This window comes from Trachurus japonicus, chromosome 1 (genome assembly GCF_045865225.1).
Source record: "Trachurus japonicus isolate A0001 chromosome 1, Traja_1.0".
Taxonomy (NCBI): Eukaryota; Metazoa; Chordata; class Actinopteri; order Carangiformes; family Carangidae; genus Trachurus; species Trachurus japonicus.
Genome location: NC_140907.1, coordinates 14,047,923 through 14,065,070, shown reverse-complemented (window position 1 = coordinate 14,065,070; position 17,148 = coordinate 14,047,923). Strand labels below are relative to the sequence as shown.

At 40.9% G+C, this 17,148-nt stretch overlaps 1 protein-coding gene across 1 annotated transcript; it reads left to right on the top strand.

Moving 5' to 3' along the window:
* The first annotated feature begins 483 nt into the window (after window positions 1–483).
* On the top strand, window positions 484–15,573 carry mcoln1a (mucolipin TRP cation channel 1a). The gene is made up of 14 exons (XM_085774099.1): window positions 484–665; window positions 7,059–7,339; window positions 8,023–8,187; window positions 8,772–8,928; window positions 11,027–11,108; window positions 11,574–11,670; window positions 12,023–12,122; window positions 12,382–12,488; window positions 12,712–12,861; window positions 13,381–13,482; window positions 13,630–13,752; window positions 14,520–14,726; window positions 14,855–14,985; window positions 15,417–15,573. Exons 1-14 carry the CDS (start codon window positions 635–637, stop codon window positions 15,451–15,453), a joined length of 1,770 nt encoding a protein of 589 aa, XP_085630225.1. The 5' UTR covers window positions 484–634; the 3' UTR covers window positions 15,454–15,573.
* The last annotated feature ends 1,575 nt before the right edge of the window (window positions 15,574–17,148 follow it).

Genomic DNA, 17,148 nt, shown 5'->3' with positions numbered 1-17,148 from the left:
ACTGGACCACAGTGTAGAAAGCTATATGACCCCTGAATCATCAACCTATTTCTATACATTACCATTGGTATAGGCTGTGCACCATTTGGTAAAATGTCATGTCTCTGCAGCTGCTGTCAAAAACTTCAAAATCCTGGAAAATGTTTTTATGTAAAAACAAACTTAAACACAGTTTTGTCACAGTATAAAACACACTCAAATGTTTTTCATGAAAAGAACCCTGTATTAATAGCCTAGTTATTAAGTTATTTTTAATTAGCCTACATGACTATGAAGGATCTTTAGATAATCCCTCAAACCTACAGTCATCAGACTTTTTAATTATTCTGCAAATGGTAGATGAGCTGACAGAGTCATTCGTATTTTTATTCGTATCATTTTTAAATAAAGTCGAAAATTCATTCATTATCAGATGAGGTTGACCTCTGGGACCCCTCGGCTCCTCTGCCCTGCGCTGGCTCGTGGGATCACGTGGTGTCTGTCACATGACGTGAGCGGAAGTGAGCCGCTCGGCCGCCGGAGCGGAGAGTTTCGGGACCAGCAGTCTGCTCGTAAACACAGTAAACAGCCGGCTGCAGCTTTGAGCTTCACCCGTATGATTGTCTTATTTATTGCCCTTTAAAACGTCGACTTCATGGCTGCGACAGGACACCAGGACTCCCCAGGTAACGTAGAGCCGACATTTAGCTCTTACGTTTAACTTTTAGCTCGGCACTCATTTGTCTTCTCACAAGAGGAGGTTGTTCGGCTCGTGAACAACACACAGTTCACCGTTTTCTTGTTGTTTTTGTTGAGACTACAGTATTGTAGTCGGTGTCGACAAGTAAATTGTGATTTCCAAAGACATCCTCAGCTTCATGGCTGACTCTGTATTTTAATTTCCAGTGCGGTTTTTACTTCTCCACTTCTCTGCATAAGACAGAAACTATGGAGCACGGTCACAGAGTTGTTAAAACGTGACCTCCTTATGATTATGACGACACTAATAACAAATAATTACCAGCTGAGTAGTAAATTATTCTTCAGCCTTTTACAGTCTGTCCTCATAACGCTTCACGGAACTGAAACAATTAGCTGAACAGTCTGTCTGGTAGAAAAGGTATTATTATTTTGACACTCAATTTGTCACTGAGGCATCTTTATGCAACAATGCCAAAGATTTGCTGCCTCTGGGTTCTTAAGAGCCCCTCTTTTTATGTCACTAGTATTTTAGTATAGCCTATTTTGTTTTCTGGAGTGTTGCTCTGACAAAACAAGAAGCGTGAAGATATATTGGTTTCATTGGACTTGTGGTGGCTTGTGAGGGGCGGCCTGGTGGTCTAGTGGTTTGGTCTGTGGAGTTCCCTGACAGCTCAAACACATGCAGGTTAGAAATCACCCATGGGTGTGACTGTGAATGGTTTTCAGGGTGTACCTGTCCTGGTCTGTCTCACCTGGACCACCCTGCAGAGACGAAGGCTAATGAATGAATGGACTGGTGATTTTTGATATCCACGACCTCCAGACAAAGTGACTGGTTCTCTTTATGGCAGGCTGACATTCAGTCACATGTATAAGACCAGAATAATTGAATGACCCTTCGCTCTAAATCAGCTGACTAAACATTAGTGCTGATTGAGGAGCTACATTACTGCATCCTCTGTGTGTGAAGTACTTACCCCACTCTCAGAGGCTGTGTGATTTTGTGGTCTAAAAAGAGGCTGTTGTTAAGTCTCTCGCCCATTAGGACGCCTGTGTCAGCAAATCCACCAACTGAAGCATGTCTAAACAGTCTGACTCTTTCATGCATATCGCCCCGTCATAAGATCCTCTCATGCATGGTTGAATTTGTGGTTTTTTTGTTGTTGTTGTTTTTTTGCAGATTGCTTTTTGTAGTAGAAGTATGACTGCACTGGGTGTCCATAGTGTTGAGTTGAAGTAGGAAGCTTTTGTTTGACAAAACAAGTCCCCTTACTGACTTTTTAAAACAGTGAGATGTTGGTTAAAGCCCTGAAAAAACCTAAGAAGACTTTGATTTGACATATTTTTGCACAACATTTATACTAATTTCTATTTGTATGATTAGTTTTGAGCAGCTTTGAGACACACTGAGGCCTGGGTCCTGCAGACTAAGGCCTGGTTCATGTGGCATCACAGACAGGAGGTTTCAAGGGTCTGTTCACCCAAGATTTGTCTCTTTTTCTCCTGGTGTCTAACTATATTTGAGATTTACCATTAGAATAACATGAAACATCTTGTAAATGAGGGCGAATTCAACTGACCCTTTAAAACTGAATCCAAAGTGATGTTGTACACATTCCTGCAAAGGAAAGAAAGGATGCATTTCACAGTTATCCTCCGACCGACCAGATTATCAGCATATCATCTGTGTTTTGTCTTTGTTTGTTTGTTTTTTGTTGAAGATATTTCCTCAAAGTCGAGTAAAAGTTGGAGTTTTGGACTCTTCAGCCTGTGGGTGGCCTTTGGCTCGGGACTGCCAGACTAGATCCAGGCACTGATAACAAGTTGTTGACAGCTTTCTAGTTATCGAAAGGATTTTGATTGACAGAGAGGGAACTACATCAGTGCTCCTGCCAGCGCTCCACAGGCGGCGCTGAACCGGAAGAGCCAGATATTTTCACAGATTAATTCAGCTTGAGCGACTCAAAGTGTCAAACACGGTGGCACGGTCAGCGGCCTGCACCCACTGTTGTTTGTCTGATTGCTATCGGCCGTGACGATCGACACACAAAAACTATGCGTGTACTCGGCCTCGCACCCATTGTCCGCCTGCAATGTTAAGTGGTTGGATTCATTTGACTGCTTTTCATGCTTCTCACCGAGGCACGCAACCCCTGTCAAAGCCAGGCCACCTCGTCTGCCTCCTTTGTAGTCGAGTTAATGAAAATGCTGTCACTCTCAGCTAATTTTGTTGAAGCTGTGCACTCACACAGATGTTACTCACATCACCTTAACAGCTAGAAATTTGTACAGTTTAAAAAAAAGTGTTGGTTAACATAGGAAGTGAACCCTATGAAAATGGGTTGGTTTTACTGAAAGAAAAAATGTAGTTATCGTAAAATCTCAACTTATTTCCTATGCTGAGTCATGCACAGTAAACATCTCCTTCATTGTAGCTTTACAGACTAAGACTTTACTAAAAACCATATAAGGGTGTGAGCAGTTAAACTAAACTCTAAACTAAATCTAATCGCCTGTCTCAGTTCATCTTGTACTGATTGAAACCTGGAAGCCACACAATTTTGACTTAAAGGAAAATGTTACACTTTTGTGGCTTCACAGGGAGCTATGTGTAAAGTAATTGGTCTAAAGACTACAAGGTTAAGACTTTTTCTTTTCTTTTTTCTTTTTTTTTTTTTTTTAATCTGGGTGTGGCTTTGAAGAAGTCATCTGGCCGGCCTCTGTACGCTGCTCCGCATCTCTGCTCTCGGCCAGAATAATTCACCAGAATCTCTGACCAAACTGTCCCCAGACGGGTTTCATTTTGTCTCAAGTGAGCGCCAGATGTTGAAAAAGGCCAGGGGGATGAGTGAACAGGGAAAGAAGAGACAATTTCTGCATTGGTTTTGACTTTTTCCTTTTTTTTGTGTTGTCTTTCTCTATAAGAAATAACCAAATCACCAAAGATCAAAAAATGAAAGCTGTGCCCACTACCATTTATATCCATTGACTCTTACACTCTCTAAAAAGAGTAGCCTTCTAAATCTGAGTGATAAATGTTTTAGAACAGACTAAGATTTGTTTACAACAGTAGTAAGCTAGTTTCATGACGCAAGTATCACTACCAAACCACCTGGAGTCCATGTTAAAAAAAAAAGAAAAAAAGAAAGTTGTTTAACCCTTTAGCAGTATCATATAAACGTGATCTGCTCCATTTGAGGAGCGTCGGCTGAACTGATCCTCTTAGAAAATAAATCACGGGTAGAGAGATGACTCCAAATATTACAACATGTTGAACTACAGGAAAATGTGAGAGTTTTCTTTTGTCTTATTGTTTTGAGTGCAGTGATGGGTAATATTGCGTGACAATATTTGGTTGTGTGACTGTTGTGACAGTCCCCAAAACTTTTCTGCGTCATGTTCTTCTGCTGCACTTTGGTCTTGTTTACAGTAAGTGCTGACTAATATTAAACTCAAGTGGTGTCATCCTCCTGTTTCACTTCTCATTTCCACTGGACAACTCTCTGCCCAGCTGTGGGTTTGCTCTGCTGACTTGTCGTGTCTGTTTGGCTTCATCCTCAGCAGTTTATCTGACCTTACCCTGCACATGTCGACTACATAATGTCACTGAAATAAGCTCCATCTAATGAACGCTAGTAAACACATGCACTAATATCTATATGTCTAAATGTCCAGTGATCAGTCATTTCTGAACTGAATGTAGAGTGAGTGAACAGACGGAGTGAGCCCGTCCTTCATTGTTCACAGCGCCAGGTCTGGCAAGTGAAAATCATGTGACAGCATGATTAACCATCCTGGTGATTTGTGGCTTTTCCTAAGATCTATGGTCAGTTCCTGCAGAGGCGTGACACATAAATCGCCTGCTTGGTTAGCTGAGTCACACTTTTCAGATTTTTTTCCCCTTTTGTTTACATTGACTTGTCTGTCTGTCTGTCTGTCTGTCTGTCACCTTTTCTCTTTAAATTGTATTAGTAATTATTTAACAGCTGTTACACACAAATTTTACATGGCACATGACATGTAAGTAGAACTCCAGGGTCTGAAACATCTTACAAAACAGAGTTTGGTTTCCTGTCTCTTCCTATGTTTCTTCTGGAGGAGTTTGAGTCAGCAGCACTGGAGCTGAAGTTAACACTGTCACTGCTATTAGCAGCAGCTCCTAGCAGCCCACTGTTGTCAGTGCTGATTATAGCATCTACATGAAACCTACATGAAGTTGAATAAGCAGGACCTTTTAGATAATAAATCCATTTATTTTCTGCTGCTTATCGGTCCAGATCATGTTTGAATAATTAATACTGAGGTACAGAAAGAATATGATATAATGTATAATGTATTCTTCCTGTTGTTGTCCAGTCAAATTTCATTCTCACATGATCATTTAATATTAGATTGCATTTCTTATGGTGAGACGTGGTTCCTCATGAACTCTGCAGAACCACATAGAAGGGCAGCATTTTATCCATCTTCCCTTCTTGGATTTCTGTTCTGCAGTGCCCAGACCACTCTTCCCTTTTTTATATATATATATATTTCCGTATTTTTAATTATTATGTGAAAATAATCTTGTCTTTTCTTCTGGTTTGTTGGTGCAGCCTGTTGTTCCAGTGTGAGGACGCTGTCACTAGTTGCTCTTTGTGCAGGACTGTAACACTTGCCATGTTACGTCAAAACCTTTGTAACCTTCATGCCGTATACTCTGCTCAGTTTCTGTTCTTACCCTGTCAGACCAGGCCAGGCCAGATTCATCAGCTCTTACCAAACCATCTCAGGAATCTGACTCTCTGCTGCACCGACGTCTGCAGCTACTAGACACACTGCACAAGTGCACATTTCTCCCTTTCACTGTCACTGGTTCAAATACATTTCTGTGCCTCAGGGTCACAGTTCAACGACTGACTTCAGACGCTTACCCATATTCAAGGAGGAAGAGAGAATGTAGAAAGCATGACTCTTATTGAAATTCAACGAGACAAGAAGAGCAGCAGTGTTTTGAGAAATCGCAAACACTCGATAACTCACATGTCAGACTATTTTTATGCCATTTGTAAAGCAGAATTAGCACTTTCAGCTTCGGAGCGGAAAGGGTTTTATCACATGTGTGGCTGAGCTGAGCACGTGTTCAGAAAGCCAGAGGGGATGGAGAGAAGTGAAGCCACACACGGTGAGGAACAAAGAGAAGGTGTCACAGTGAGGTGGATGCAGTGAAAGCTGAAGACAACACTCTTCAGACTCAGACACTTGTGGTGCTGACAGGATGCTGTCGCTGCAAATCGCCTGTGTCAGTGACAAGAAGGTCAAGTTGAGTTTTGCAGGAAATGAACAGACTTGTGCTCAGCACTTTGGGAAACCAGTTCGATTCATGTGATTGGTGCTTTCCGGCTAATAAATTAAAATATTGACCAATAAAAAATAAAATTTTGACTTGATGGAAAGACAGAGATTCAGAGTTAATACAGTTCATTGAGAGGGCAATGTGAGATGTATGTCAGTCAGGACCAATACAGTTAAGCAACCGTCACTGCAATGCATGGCTCCTTTTATAGCAACATACTTTTATCAAGTTGAACATGAATCTTTCGAGGAAAAGAGCAAAGGTGTTTCACAGCAAATACCATGTATATAATAAGCGTGGCTGTTGTTGTTTGAGGCCATCATCCACTCACTAAATTGACCGTGACATGTGATGTCTCAGGATAAGGGTGGCTCACCACCTCAGCCTAACGGAGGAGGAGGAGCTCTGAGCCTCATCTCAGCCTCACACTTCATAGATACCAGTCCTAATGAGGCCAAACAGATAAGACTGCATCAGCCATAGTGAGGAGAGAAGTCATAATGCTCAGTTTGTACAGTGTCACTTACTAACTGCTGAGATGTAGTAGAATCAACTACATCCTCTGATTTTCATATTCTTGGTCTACTAAATAGACCATGTCCAATTCTGGATTTTAAGGCATTTACCAATATTGATATTTGAGAGTGCAAATAATCCATTAGAGTGATAGTAGCTGTTATCAGCTTTCTACTGATAATACGAATACACATTTAGCGAAGATTCCGTTGTTTCCTGGTCTTTGTGTATCTAAGATATGAGCTGAGTTAGTTGTTTCTAAACGGTCTGTAATGGTGTCTGTAATCTCTGATCACTCAGCTGTTGCTCATTTCATATTTGATGTGGCTATTACATAATGAAGACATTATAGCTCATTGGGTGCGTGTATGTTAGGTGGCTACTGCCCAGATGAATAATTATGCTGACCAACGATTAACTTTTGTTTATCATTTTCACCAGGATTACACTGCACAATGGAAAAACTAATTACATGAGCAAGGAGAAAAATAAACATTCCCTCTTTTTCCTTTTCTGTCCCCTCCAGAACGAGAAGGCCTGTCCTGCTCGGTGGCTCGCTACGGCTCCACAGACAGCAGCAGCGGCGAGTATGACCATCACAGTGGCAGTCATGGCAACAACCATAGCAACCATCACTTTCCCACGGCGGGAGCAGGTCACTGGGTGGGGTCGAATCAGGAAGAGGAGGCCCTTCGCAGGAAGCTTAAATACTTCTTCATGAGTCCCTGTGATAAATACCACGCCAAGGGCCGCAAGCCTTACAAACTGATCCTGCAGCTGCTCAAGATCATCATTGTAACGGCTCAGGTACGGCACATGTTCTTTACCATGCTTCACCTTTTTCTCACCACAGCACCATTAACTGGTCCCCGACTCTTGTCATGTTTTTTTAGAAAAGAGAAGTGACCCTGACAATGAGGACAAGGTGTCGCTATCTCACAAATATTTGTCCTTCAATGGTGTCCATCTTCCTTTTTGCTATCTGTTTCATTTACTTCATATCTTCATTTAGCAGCTTTTAAACTGGCCTTAGCCCTCATACATTGTTTTGTTTTTTTTCAGCACAAACTCAGCTATAAGTCTAATTTATCATTTTGTCGATGGAAGCTACCGGGAGTTCAAAATATTATTATATAACAATTCAAGGTAGCACTGGATTTATTTTTATACATATATTTATACATATATATATAAATATAAGAAATACAAATATAACAGGGAAATTTAATCCCATCTAATTTTGTGACTTTCATACTGATGCCACCAACTAACTGAAAATAAGAATGTTTTATCCGGTTTAAAGAAAAACAATTTCCTACAGATGAAAATGAGGCAACGTGTAAAATCCTCACACAAGCACTTTCAGCATGTCTACATGATGATTTTTGATGATTTTTTTTCGGACTACCTCTTCTCCTCATGACTTGTCTGACTTTTCCCTCTGTCCCTCAGTCTTTGACCTGTCAACTTTGTTCCCCTCTCCTCTGCAGTTAGTGCTGTTTGGCCTCAGTAACCAGGTGGTGGTGACCTTCAAGGAAGAGAACACAATGACCTTCAAACACCTCTTCCTCAAAGACTATGATGAGTCCTCAGACTCTTTCGCTGTTTACACACAGAGCGACGTCTATGACCACATATTTTATGCCGTGGAGCAGGTAAGGCCTGAGGGAAATGGAAAGCAGTACAAACACATTACATGACATTGCACGCAGGTACAGAAAGGATTAGACGTTGAACCACTGAGCAGTTACTTACAGTCACTCTACCTAATATGCAGCATTAATACCTTGTGCGACATGAGGGCTTTGGATTCTCCAATGTGGAATGATGGAAATTAAAAGGAAGCAGTAGATCGTCTTCGTAGTTCAACTGTCTATGTAGTTTTTCTGAAGCTCAGTATTTCAGTTGGATTCACAGGCAAACACAGGTAATCGATGAATGGAGTCAGTTTGTGTTATGTCTATCCAAAAAAAACAGAATGCAGACTACTGACTGCTAAGATTTGCCTGAATTTAGTCAAACTGTAAATTGGATGTGGCATGAGAGAGATTGTTGTATGGGGGCCCTTAATATGAGTTTTTTTTTAATTTTTGCCAGACGTTATTTGGTGCAACAAAAATCATGTATCTCAAAGTCATTAGGAACATTTCTTTCATATACACACTCTATTTTTCCTCCCATTACTGGTCATGCAGCAGAATCAAAGTCTTTTCTTAGTTATTCTGCTCTCCTCTTCCAGTATCTGGCACTACCAGAGACCACAGTGGGACGCTATGCATACGTCTACGATGTTGGCGTGAATGGAAGCGCACTCTCCCTCTGCCAACAGTACTACAAGAAGGGACGCATCGACCCAGCCAACGATACCTTCACTATAGACCCTCACATCACCACAGGTACATGTGCTACATGCTACTGTGCTGACTTCCACTAACACCACTAACACCAGCAGAGGGCTGTTCTTTTTCCTCTGTGAAAAACTGTTGATCTGTGAAATGCCACACATTAGTGCCACATTAGAGACCTGCAGGGGATAAGAATAGCATATCGATGTGTCACAATGCAGTATTAGCTGAGTTATACCATAAATAGAGTTAAATTGTCACATGACAAGCGTTTGTGTCTCTGCGTGTGAACCAGAGTGGCCCATTAGGTCAAGGTCTCTGGAAACACAGGTGCACCTCACCTTTGACACTAAAACAAACACATGAGAAATGGCGGTTGTGCCACAGTGACTGATCACAAGAGGACTAACTGGGTGCTTCATGCACATTTGCAAATAGTTTGGTTTCAGAAAGTCAGAGGTCAAGAAGAGAACAATTATCCACAGAGCGTCCAGGGTGACAGTTGTTGCCTGAGGGGAAGACACAACTTCAAAAGGGAGCGTTGAGTGTGGCTCTCCCACAAACAGCTGTGAAAGCATGAGTTTTTACTCAAAATAAAAGCTTATTTAAAAAAAAAAGAAAATTAGAAATAACCCGAAGCACAGGAAATAAACAGCTTTCAGTACCAGTTTTCATTTCTCATTCTACTGAAATTATGAGGAAGAAGTTTCACTAGAAGGAATTGTCTGCAAAATAAATAGTTTTAACAGTGTTGCCCAACTGCATTACATTCCCCATGCTGAAGCTTTATCTCAAAATTGAGACTTACTAAAATTTGTCAGAACCGTGTACATAATTAAAAACTCTGACCTGCAGGAAGTTCACTGAGTTCCCTCAGGAGCAGTAAAATGGTACTGGGAGCCCTGCTGCCGGTAAAAAAAAAGTCAATAATCAGACATCATAGATCTCTCCGATGGTTTTATGGTGATTAAGTTTGCAATACTATGTGATCGTAATAAACCTTCATGCACATCTTCTCCTTTCCACTTTCAATGTGCATTGGGACGGGAAAAGGTCCTGAGAGGTTGAATCTCACACAAGAACTTTATTTGACCAACCGGTTCGTGGCCTTCACCCTGCTGAAGGCCACCGACTGAACCTCCTCAGCCAAATAAGGTTCTGCTGTTTACTGCACATGTTGACATGTTGAGTTTTATCCTCTTTAATACCGTGTGATTTTAGATATTTACAGTGGCAATGCAGCAGTTTGCCACTGCACCTAATCAGGTTCCTAAATCTGATGTGCTATAAAAGATGTAGAACCAATTATGAGATAACAATGTCATTATTACATGATAAGGTCCAATGCTTTTTTTTTATTTTAGTGCCGTCTGTGTCTGTTTATGTCACCCCTGCAGAGGTCCATGTATTTATACTGTAAACTAACCACAATGCAGGTAACTGTGAGGTGTGGACTGTGTTTTTGTGACCCACTATGTGGGGACAGAACAGTAATCATTGTTGTAATTACAGTGGATGCCTGTTTATTTATTTTTCTGCTGAGGGTGCAGAGAGACCATCAACAGACACCAGATGAGATTATGATCATTCAATAACACTTTAAACAATTGATGCATGTTTTATGACACAAATGAAAGTGCTTTATCCCTGTATTTGCTATAATCCCTCATGGTACTTGCAAACTGGTGGTGAATGGCAATAAATGACTGACAAATACTCTTTTTTTAAAGTATATTTTTCAGCTTTTTTCCTTTATTTGATAGTGATGACAGTAGAGATAGACAGGAAAGGGGGAGGTAGAGAGAGGGGGAATGACATGCAGGAAAGGGCTGCCCAACGCGGGATTCGAACCGGGGCCACGCACCAACTGACAAATACTCTTGATTAATATTTTTTTCCATCTACTTTTTAGCACATGACATTGCATATTTTTTTGTATTTAGAAACTAGTAGGATTAAAGAAATGTCACCACTTCCTATTTGTCAGTCAGAAAATTCTTACTTCCTCATATCAATGTGTTTGCAGTCAAATTTGACCCCCATTATGCGGAACTAAGATCAATAGTGAAAACCACCTCTTGGTCACATCTTTCTCCACATCATATCACACATGTTTCTAACTTTTCTGCCTGTTCTCCATCATTTTCAGAGTGTGTAGGCGTGGACCCTCTGTTGGTCCCTCCAGCTCCGCTCGGCAGCAGCTACAAGAACTTTACACTCAAGTTCCACAAGTAAGGCTTCATTTTTCGCATGGCTTTGTCTTCTCCTCGTTCGGCCTGCGCCGCTGAGATTATCTCTGTAATATCTGATGATGACATTCAACACTTATCTCTGCTGCACAGACACACTCAAGCATGCATAAAGGGACACTGATACAAGTTTAGATACAAAAACAGACACATAGTCTGCTGTCCTGCTTCATGTCTGTCAGTCATCTTGTTGTGTGTGTGAATACATGAAATATCTTTAATTTGAACAAATGAACAGTTCCCCACTCAGCTAAACCACAATATGATAAATGAAGTTTCCATGGAAACAGACAGGATGTTTGATGCAACAACCATAATTTAGTGAATAGTACATATAGAGGTTGGTGAGATTCATACCATAGACACAGGCACTACAAACCAGTGTTTACATGTTACCTTGCCTGACTTCTCAGCTTTCATCTGTCTCTTTCCTTTTTTTTTTTCAAGGCTGATTAATGTCACCATAGAGTTCCAGTTGAAGGCGATCAATATACAGACCATCATCAACAACGAGATCCCAGACTGCTATACTTTCTTCATAACGGTGAGTACAAGTCATACAGGCAGAGACATAAGATCACTGGATCCAAAGACAGTGGATGATGGGTTGACTCCCCAGGCAGCCTTGTATAGAATATAATGTATAATATGAATGAATTGCTGAGCTTGTGAAAACTACACAGACACAATACAAGACAATTTGATCCATTTTATATCATGGGACTGAACCGAGGTTCTTGGTTGCATTATAAGAGCTGCTGGTTTTATGATAACAGGGAACATTTGTTCGCGCCTATTTGATCCAAAATGTCCACTGTTACCTATTCTAATACAATATGAAAAAAGTGCACTTTCAAAGTAAATGAATAAAAGTGTCTGCCTCTTCCTTCCACCAGATAATTCTTGACAACAAGGCTCACAGCGGCAAGGTGAAGATCTGGTTAGAAAACCGGGCTTCGATAAAGGAGTGTAAAGACCCAAGTGTCTCTGGACATGGTGAGACAACACATGAGGGGATGAGCTGGGAGTCTTGAACAGAGGAGAGAGAGCAGCATGTGATATGAGACTCATAAATGTCAGAGAAATGATGCAAGTAAAAGACACGGGTTGCAAACTTGAAAGTTGTCAAGAAACGGCAGGATATTACAACTCATAGTTAGCGTTAATGACTCATCAGGAAGTTTCTGTAAATGAAATTATTTGTACACCATTTGTTAACAGGAGTTTTTTTTTTCTGTCTCCCTTCAAACTGCAGCTGACAGCTACTCACGTGTAGCTTTTGATATTATCGTGGCTCTGGTGTGTGTGGTGTCACTTATGCTCTGTGGACGCTCCATACTGCGAGGCATCATCCTGCAGCAGGTAAGACCAACGAGAGGAAAACATACAACAGGAGGAGAGCTCTGAGTAAATGTCAACTACTCAAGGAAGTCTAAGGAAAATCATGCTTTAGATGGTGAGAAGGTGGAGGCAAAATCAAGGGGGAAAGTCACTGAATGTGTGATTCAGTCACTAAACCTTGTATTACATTTACCTCTAGCTCTTCGAGTTTTGCTGATCCTCTCTTTGTCTCTGTGTTTTTCAGGAGTTTGTACAGTTTTTCAAGGAAACTCTGGACCGTAAAGTGCGCTGGGCAGACCGGATGGAGTTCATTAACGGCTGGTATATCCTTCTTATCGTCAGCGACCTCCTCACCATCACTGGCACTATCATCAAAGTCGGCATTGAATCCAAGGTGTGTCCTGCTCACCCCTACAACTCACATTAACATCATCTGCTATAGCAGTTCTTTCCGTCAGCTGCTCACAGTGTAACATGCTATAAGTAAAGGATAATTCCTGAGAAAGCAGCCAAACCACTTTGCTTTGTACTGGGTGCCTCTAGGCCCCTGAGACATCCAGTACAGTCATGAACCTAAAATGTAAACCACTTACACTACAGCCAAGTGCCAAAAATTCAAACTAAAAATATCAGTCATTTGAGTAACACATACAAATAACTGATCTATTTTAAACATCATAACATTTAGTTTCCGGGCCTCAGAGTTTCTATCATACCTGCATGAGCCAATCACAATCCACAATTTTCACTTGTGGCGCACAGCTGTTTATTTATTTTTTTATTTTTTCATTAAGGGGGGCTCACTCTCTCACACTTTGAAAACCCCTGCTGTAAAACATTGTAGAGCCTATTGCCATTGTGATTCATTGCTGTGTCAATTGTCAAACTGGTATCTCTTCTTTTCCCCGGTCAGAACATGTCCTCCTATGACCTCTGTGGCATACTGCTGGGAACCTCCACGCTCCTGGTGTGGGTGGGAGTCATCCGCTACCTCACATTCTTCCAGAAATACAATGTAAGTATCACTAGTACTCATCAGTGTCCTTCAACTGGCATTGTTGTAACTAAACTTGCTGCTGATTTAGTAACTGGTGAGAAAATGCTTCTCTGCTCTCTCGCAGCCTGTGGTTTGATCTGTCCACTGTCTCTGTGCCTCACACAGATCCTGATCATCACTCTTCGAGCTGCGCTTCCCAATGTGATTCGGTTCTGCCTCTGCGTGGCCGTCATTTACCTCGGCTACTGCTTCTGTGGCTGGATCGTTCTGGGACCGTACCACGAAAAGGTGAATAAAACTGAATCCCATGTAGAAAGGAAGGTACAAGTAATCCGATGGTGCAGAGAGTTAAATAATAAAAACTGTGCATTTTGTTGTTTTATTTACTGTAGTCACATATTTCTATTTCTTTCCCGCACATGCAACTTTTTGCCTACCTCAAATCATACTCATCACCAGGTTTTGGAGAATAACTTTCATTTAAATAAATATATGATGAATTCTATGATTTATTTCAGTTTGTAACAACACAATTAATGTTAATGAATAAAAAAAGAAGTGAAACAAAATATTTATAAAAACAAAAAAACAAAAAACTAGATCAAACACTGCACTCCACCACACAGATTTCAGCATGCTATCCGCTCATACATTTTTATATATGTATATTTCTATGCATACAATTTGCAAGGTTTTTCTTTGTCACAAAGACAAGTTCTCCATCATTACTCACATTTTGTTTGTACTATATGCATATTCCATGCATGGTTATTTATACTGTTTTAAAATCAGCAAATCTGTTTGCTTTATAATCCTCACTGCTTTCTTATCATGTATATGATGCCTAAATGACGAAATGTGTAAGAGATGATCATCCATGTGTTTGTGGATAGTTGGGTTGAACTACACTGAACAGGGCACACTCTTGGTTTTTGTCCCTCTCTCCAACACATTTGTTTGTTGTGCTGTTTAGTGCAGTGTTGCCTATTTCAGTTTATTGTCATTTCTTGTTGTTGTCAGAGGTTTGATGGAGCGTACTGTTTTCTCTCTGTCAGTTCCGCTCCCTGTCCATGGTGTCGGAGTGTCTGTTCTCCCTCATCAACGGGGACGACATGTTTGTGACGTTTGCGGAGATGCAGGAGAGCAGCACTCTGGTGTGGCTGTTCAGCCAAGTGTACCTGTACACCTTCATCTCGCTCTTCATCTACATGGTGTTGTCACTGTTTATCGCTCTCATCACAGGAGCCTACGAGACCATTAAGGTAGGAAAAGGGGTCAACATAATCCAGGTTTATCACTTTGTTTTTTTAACTGCCAGAATGGAGTCAGAGTTACAGAAAAGGGACAATACGGGGAAGAAATAATAAGTTATTGTCACTGATTTCCACAGCACCAAACCCAAGAACCCATTCACATCACCGACCTACACGCCTTCATAGCAGAGTGTACAGATGCACCGAGCTCTGGGAAGTTCAGGGGTCTGGAGACCTCGCCATGCTCCTTCTTCTGCTGCTGTGACAGGTGAGGAGCAGAGTGCAGGCGTGAGAGCAACAAAAAATGCTCTCTTCGTGCAACCACAAGAAAAACAACGGATGATTGATCGACTGATTAATTATTTATCTGTACATCTGATCAGCCATCTGTGTCAGAAAAACAGTGTTGGACAGCTCTGGCTTTTGGTTTTTGAAACAAAATTAACAGAATACCACAAAACAAGTTTTAAAAGGTTTTCACATGACAGCATCTCTTCAGTGATATTTTGAGGTAGCGTGAAGATCAGGCCTGGAAAGGAATTTTTCGTATCTTGTTGTAACATAATTTGTCAACATGTTTCAAGTATATTTTAGTAAATGCCACAGTTATGTGTTTCTAAATGAGAACATGTGATTATGAGATAAAGTATCATGACTGCAGAGAATTAGTGCCACATTTTGTCCCTGTCTGTCCCTCAGGACCACGACGTACGAGGACGTCCTGCTGGTGAACTGATGCTGGTCTCACCAGCCCCCTCTGCTGACCACAGGGACACACTGCACACTCCTGATGCTCAGTGTCTCTGTACCAACATACTGTACAGTGTCTGGGTCGAAGCTCAGCTCTCATCTGAAGGAGTCACTGCCATCACCTGGACCTGCACTCTGAACAGAGGACACAATATTTCTACTGCCCTCGACTCCATGAAGGAGAAACTGAGGGCTGATCAAAGGCTGGACCTGTCCCCTGTCTGAGGAGGAAGACTCTGCAGCGTCATGGATGGCTAATGCAAAGACATTTCTCTGTGCCTTGTTGCTATTTAAGTATCAGTATTTTGTATCTATTTAATAATGTACAACACTGAACCAGGACCTGTTGCCAAGATACTAAGTGGGACTGTTTTTATTTTAGTATTTCAAATCCAGTTACCTCTTGAGGACAGAGCTCTTAAAATGAGGCATTTATACATCCCACAACACACATCCACCGTCTTCTACTCATCACCTAAACCCTTTCTGAAACAGCAGTTTTAAAAAAAACAACAACTTTCTAGTAGTCTGACTTTTTAAGACAATCAGGGAGATGACCTTTAAAATAATACTAGAAAACAGGACCACAAACAGGAAGTGGTTTCAGGTGGTGAATTGACTTGATCTGTTCGCTGCACCTACAGTATGAAGTTTCAAAGATTCTCCGTCTGCGGTTCAACTACACGAGCATCACATTGCCTTCAAATGTGGATCTCTGTTTAGTTTTTTGTTGCTGCTTTGATTGCTGTAGATTATGTTGCATTTATCTGAGTAAAGATCAATACGACGAGATGCACTCACTCAGTAATGAAGCACTCAGCATCGCCTGTGGTCAGCTACACGGAGGAAAGCTGCTCTCCAGAGCCATATGCATGTTTCTGTAATGATGCCAAAGTTCAGAAGGTAGAAAAATGGCCTCCTTTCTCCATCTCTTCACCACACAGATGGATGTCATCTGGCTTGTTTAGACTTTAGAGAATAAACTTGACTTGCCTTATAAAATTGAGCAGGTTTGGAGATAACAAGGAGATATAATGAGTCAGAAACGTATTTGTAGAGCTGAAACAATGTCTTCATTATTCTGTCTTGTCTTAAACTGTCCTCCAGTGACCGGATCTTTAGTCAATGCTTGAATAACTTTATTTCTCTGTGTCTATGTACATCATAAAACGCACAATACAGTAGTACAGGAGTGTGATTGGACTCCAGAAGATGTTTTTAGTTCAATTGTTTCTTTTGTTAAGGAGAGATGATCCTTGATTGTAGCAGAAACAGTTAACTATTAGATGAATTATGGTATATTTTCAGTCGTCTCGTATTTTGTCTTACAAGAAAACTTGTCACATGTAAGTGAATTATTCTTAGAGACTCTGTCTAGTGTAACCAAGGCCTTAACTTTAAATGGTACTTCACGCCTGTAGATATTATCAAGTACCTCTCCTACAGTTTGAAGGTGCCATGTTTTGTTTTTTTGTTTGTTTGTTTTTTACAGATAATATGCACTTGTACTTGTTAAATGCAAACATGAAGTCATTTACTTTGTGTCATATATGTTACCCATCAACTTATTAAACCCTCCCAGCGGGTCATCTTTGATATTAAAAGAGAGGAAGACTGTAATGTATGTTAGTCTCATGCAAGTAGCTAATATGTCGACACTGATTCATGAAACACAGCACCA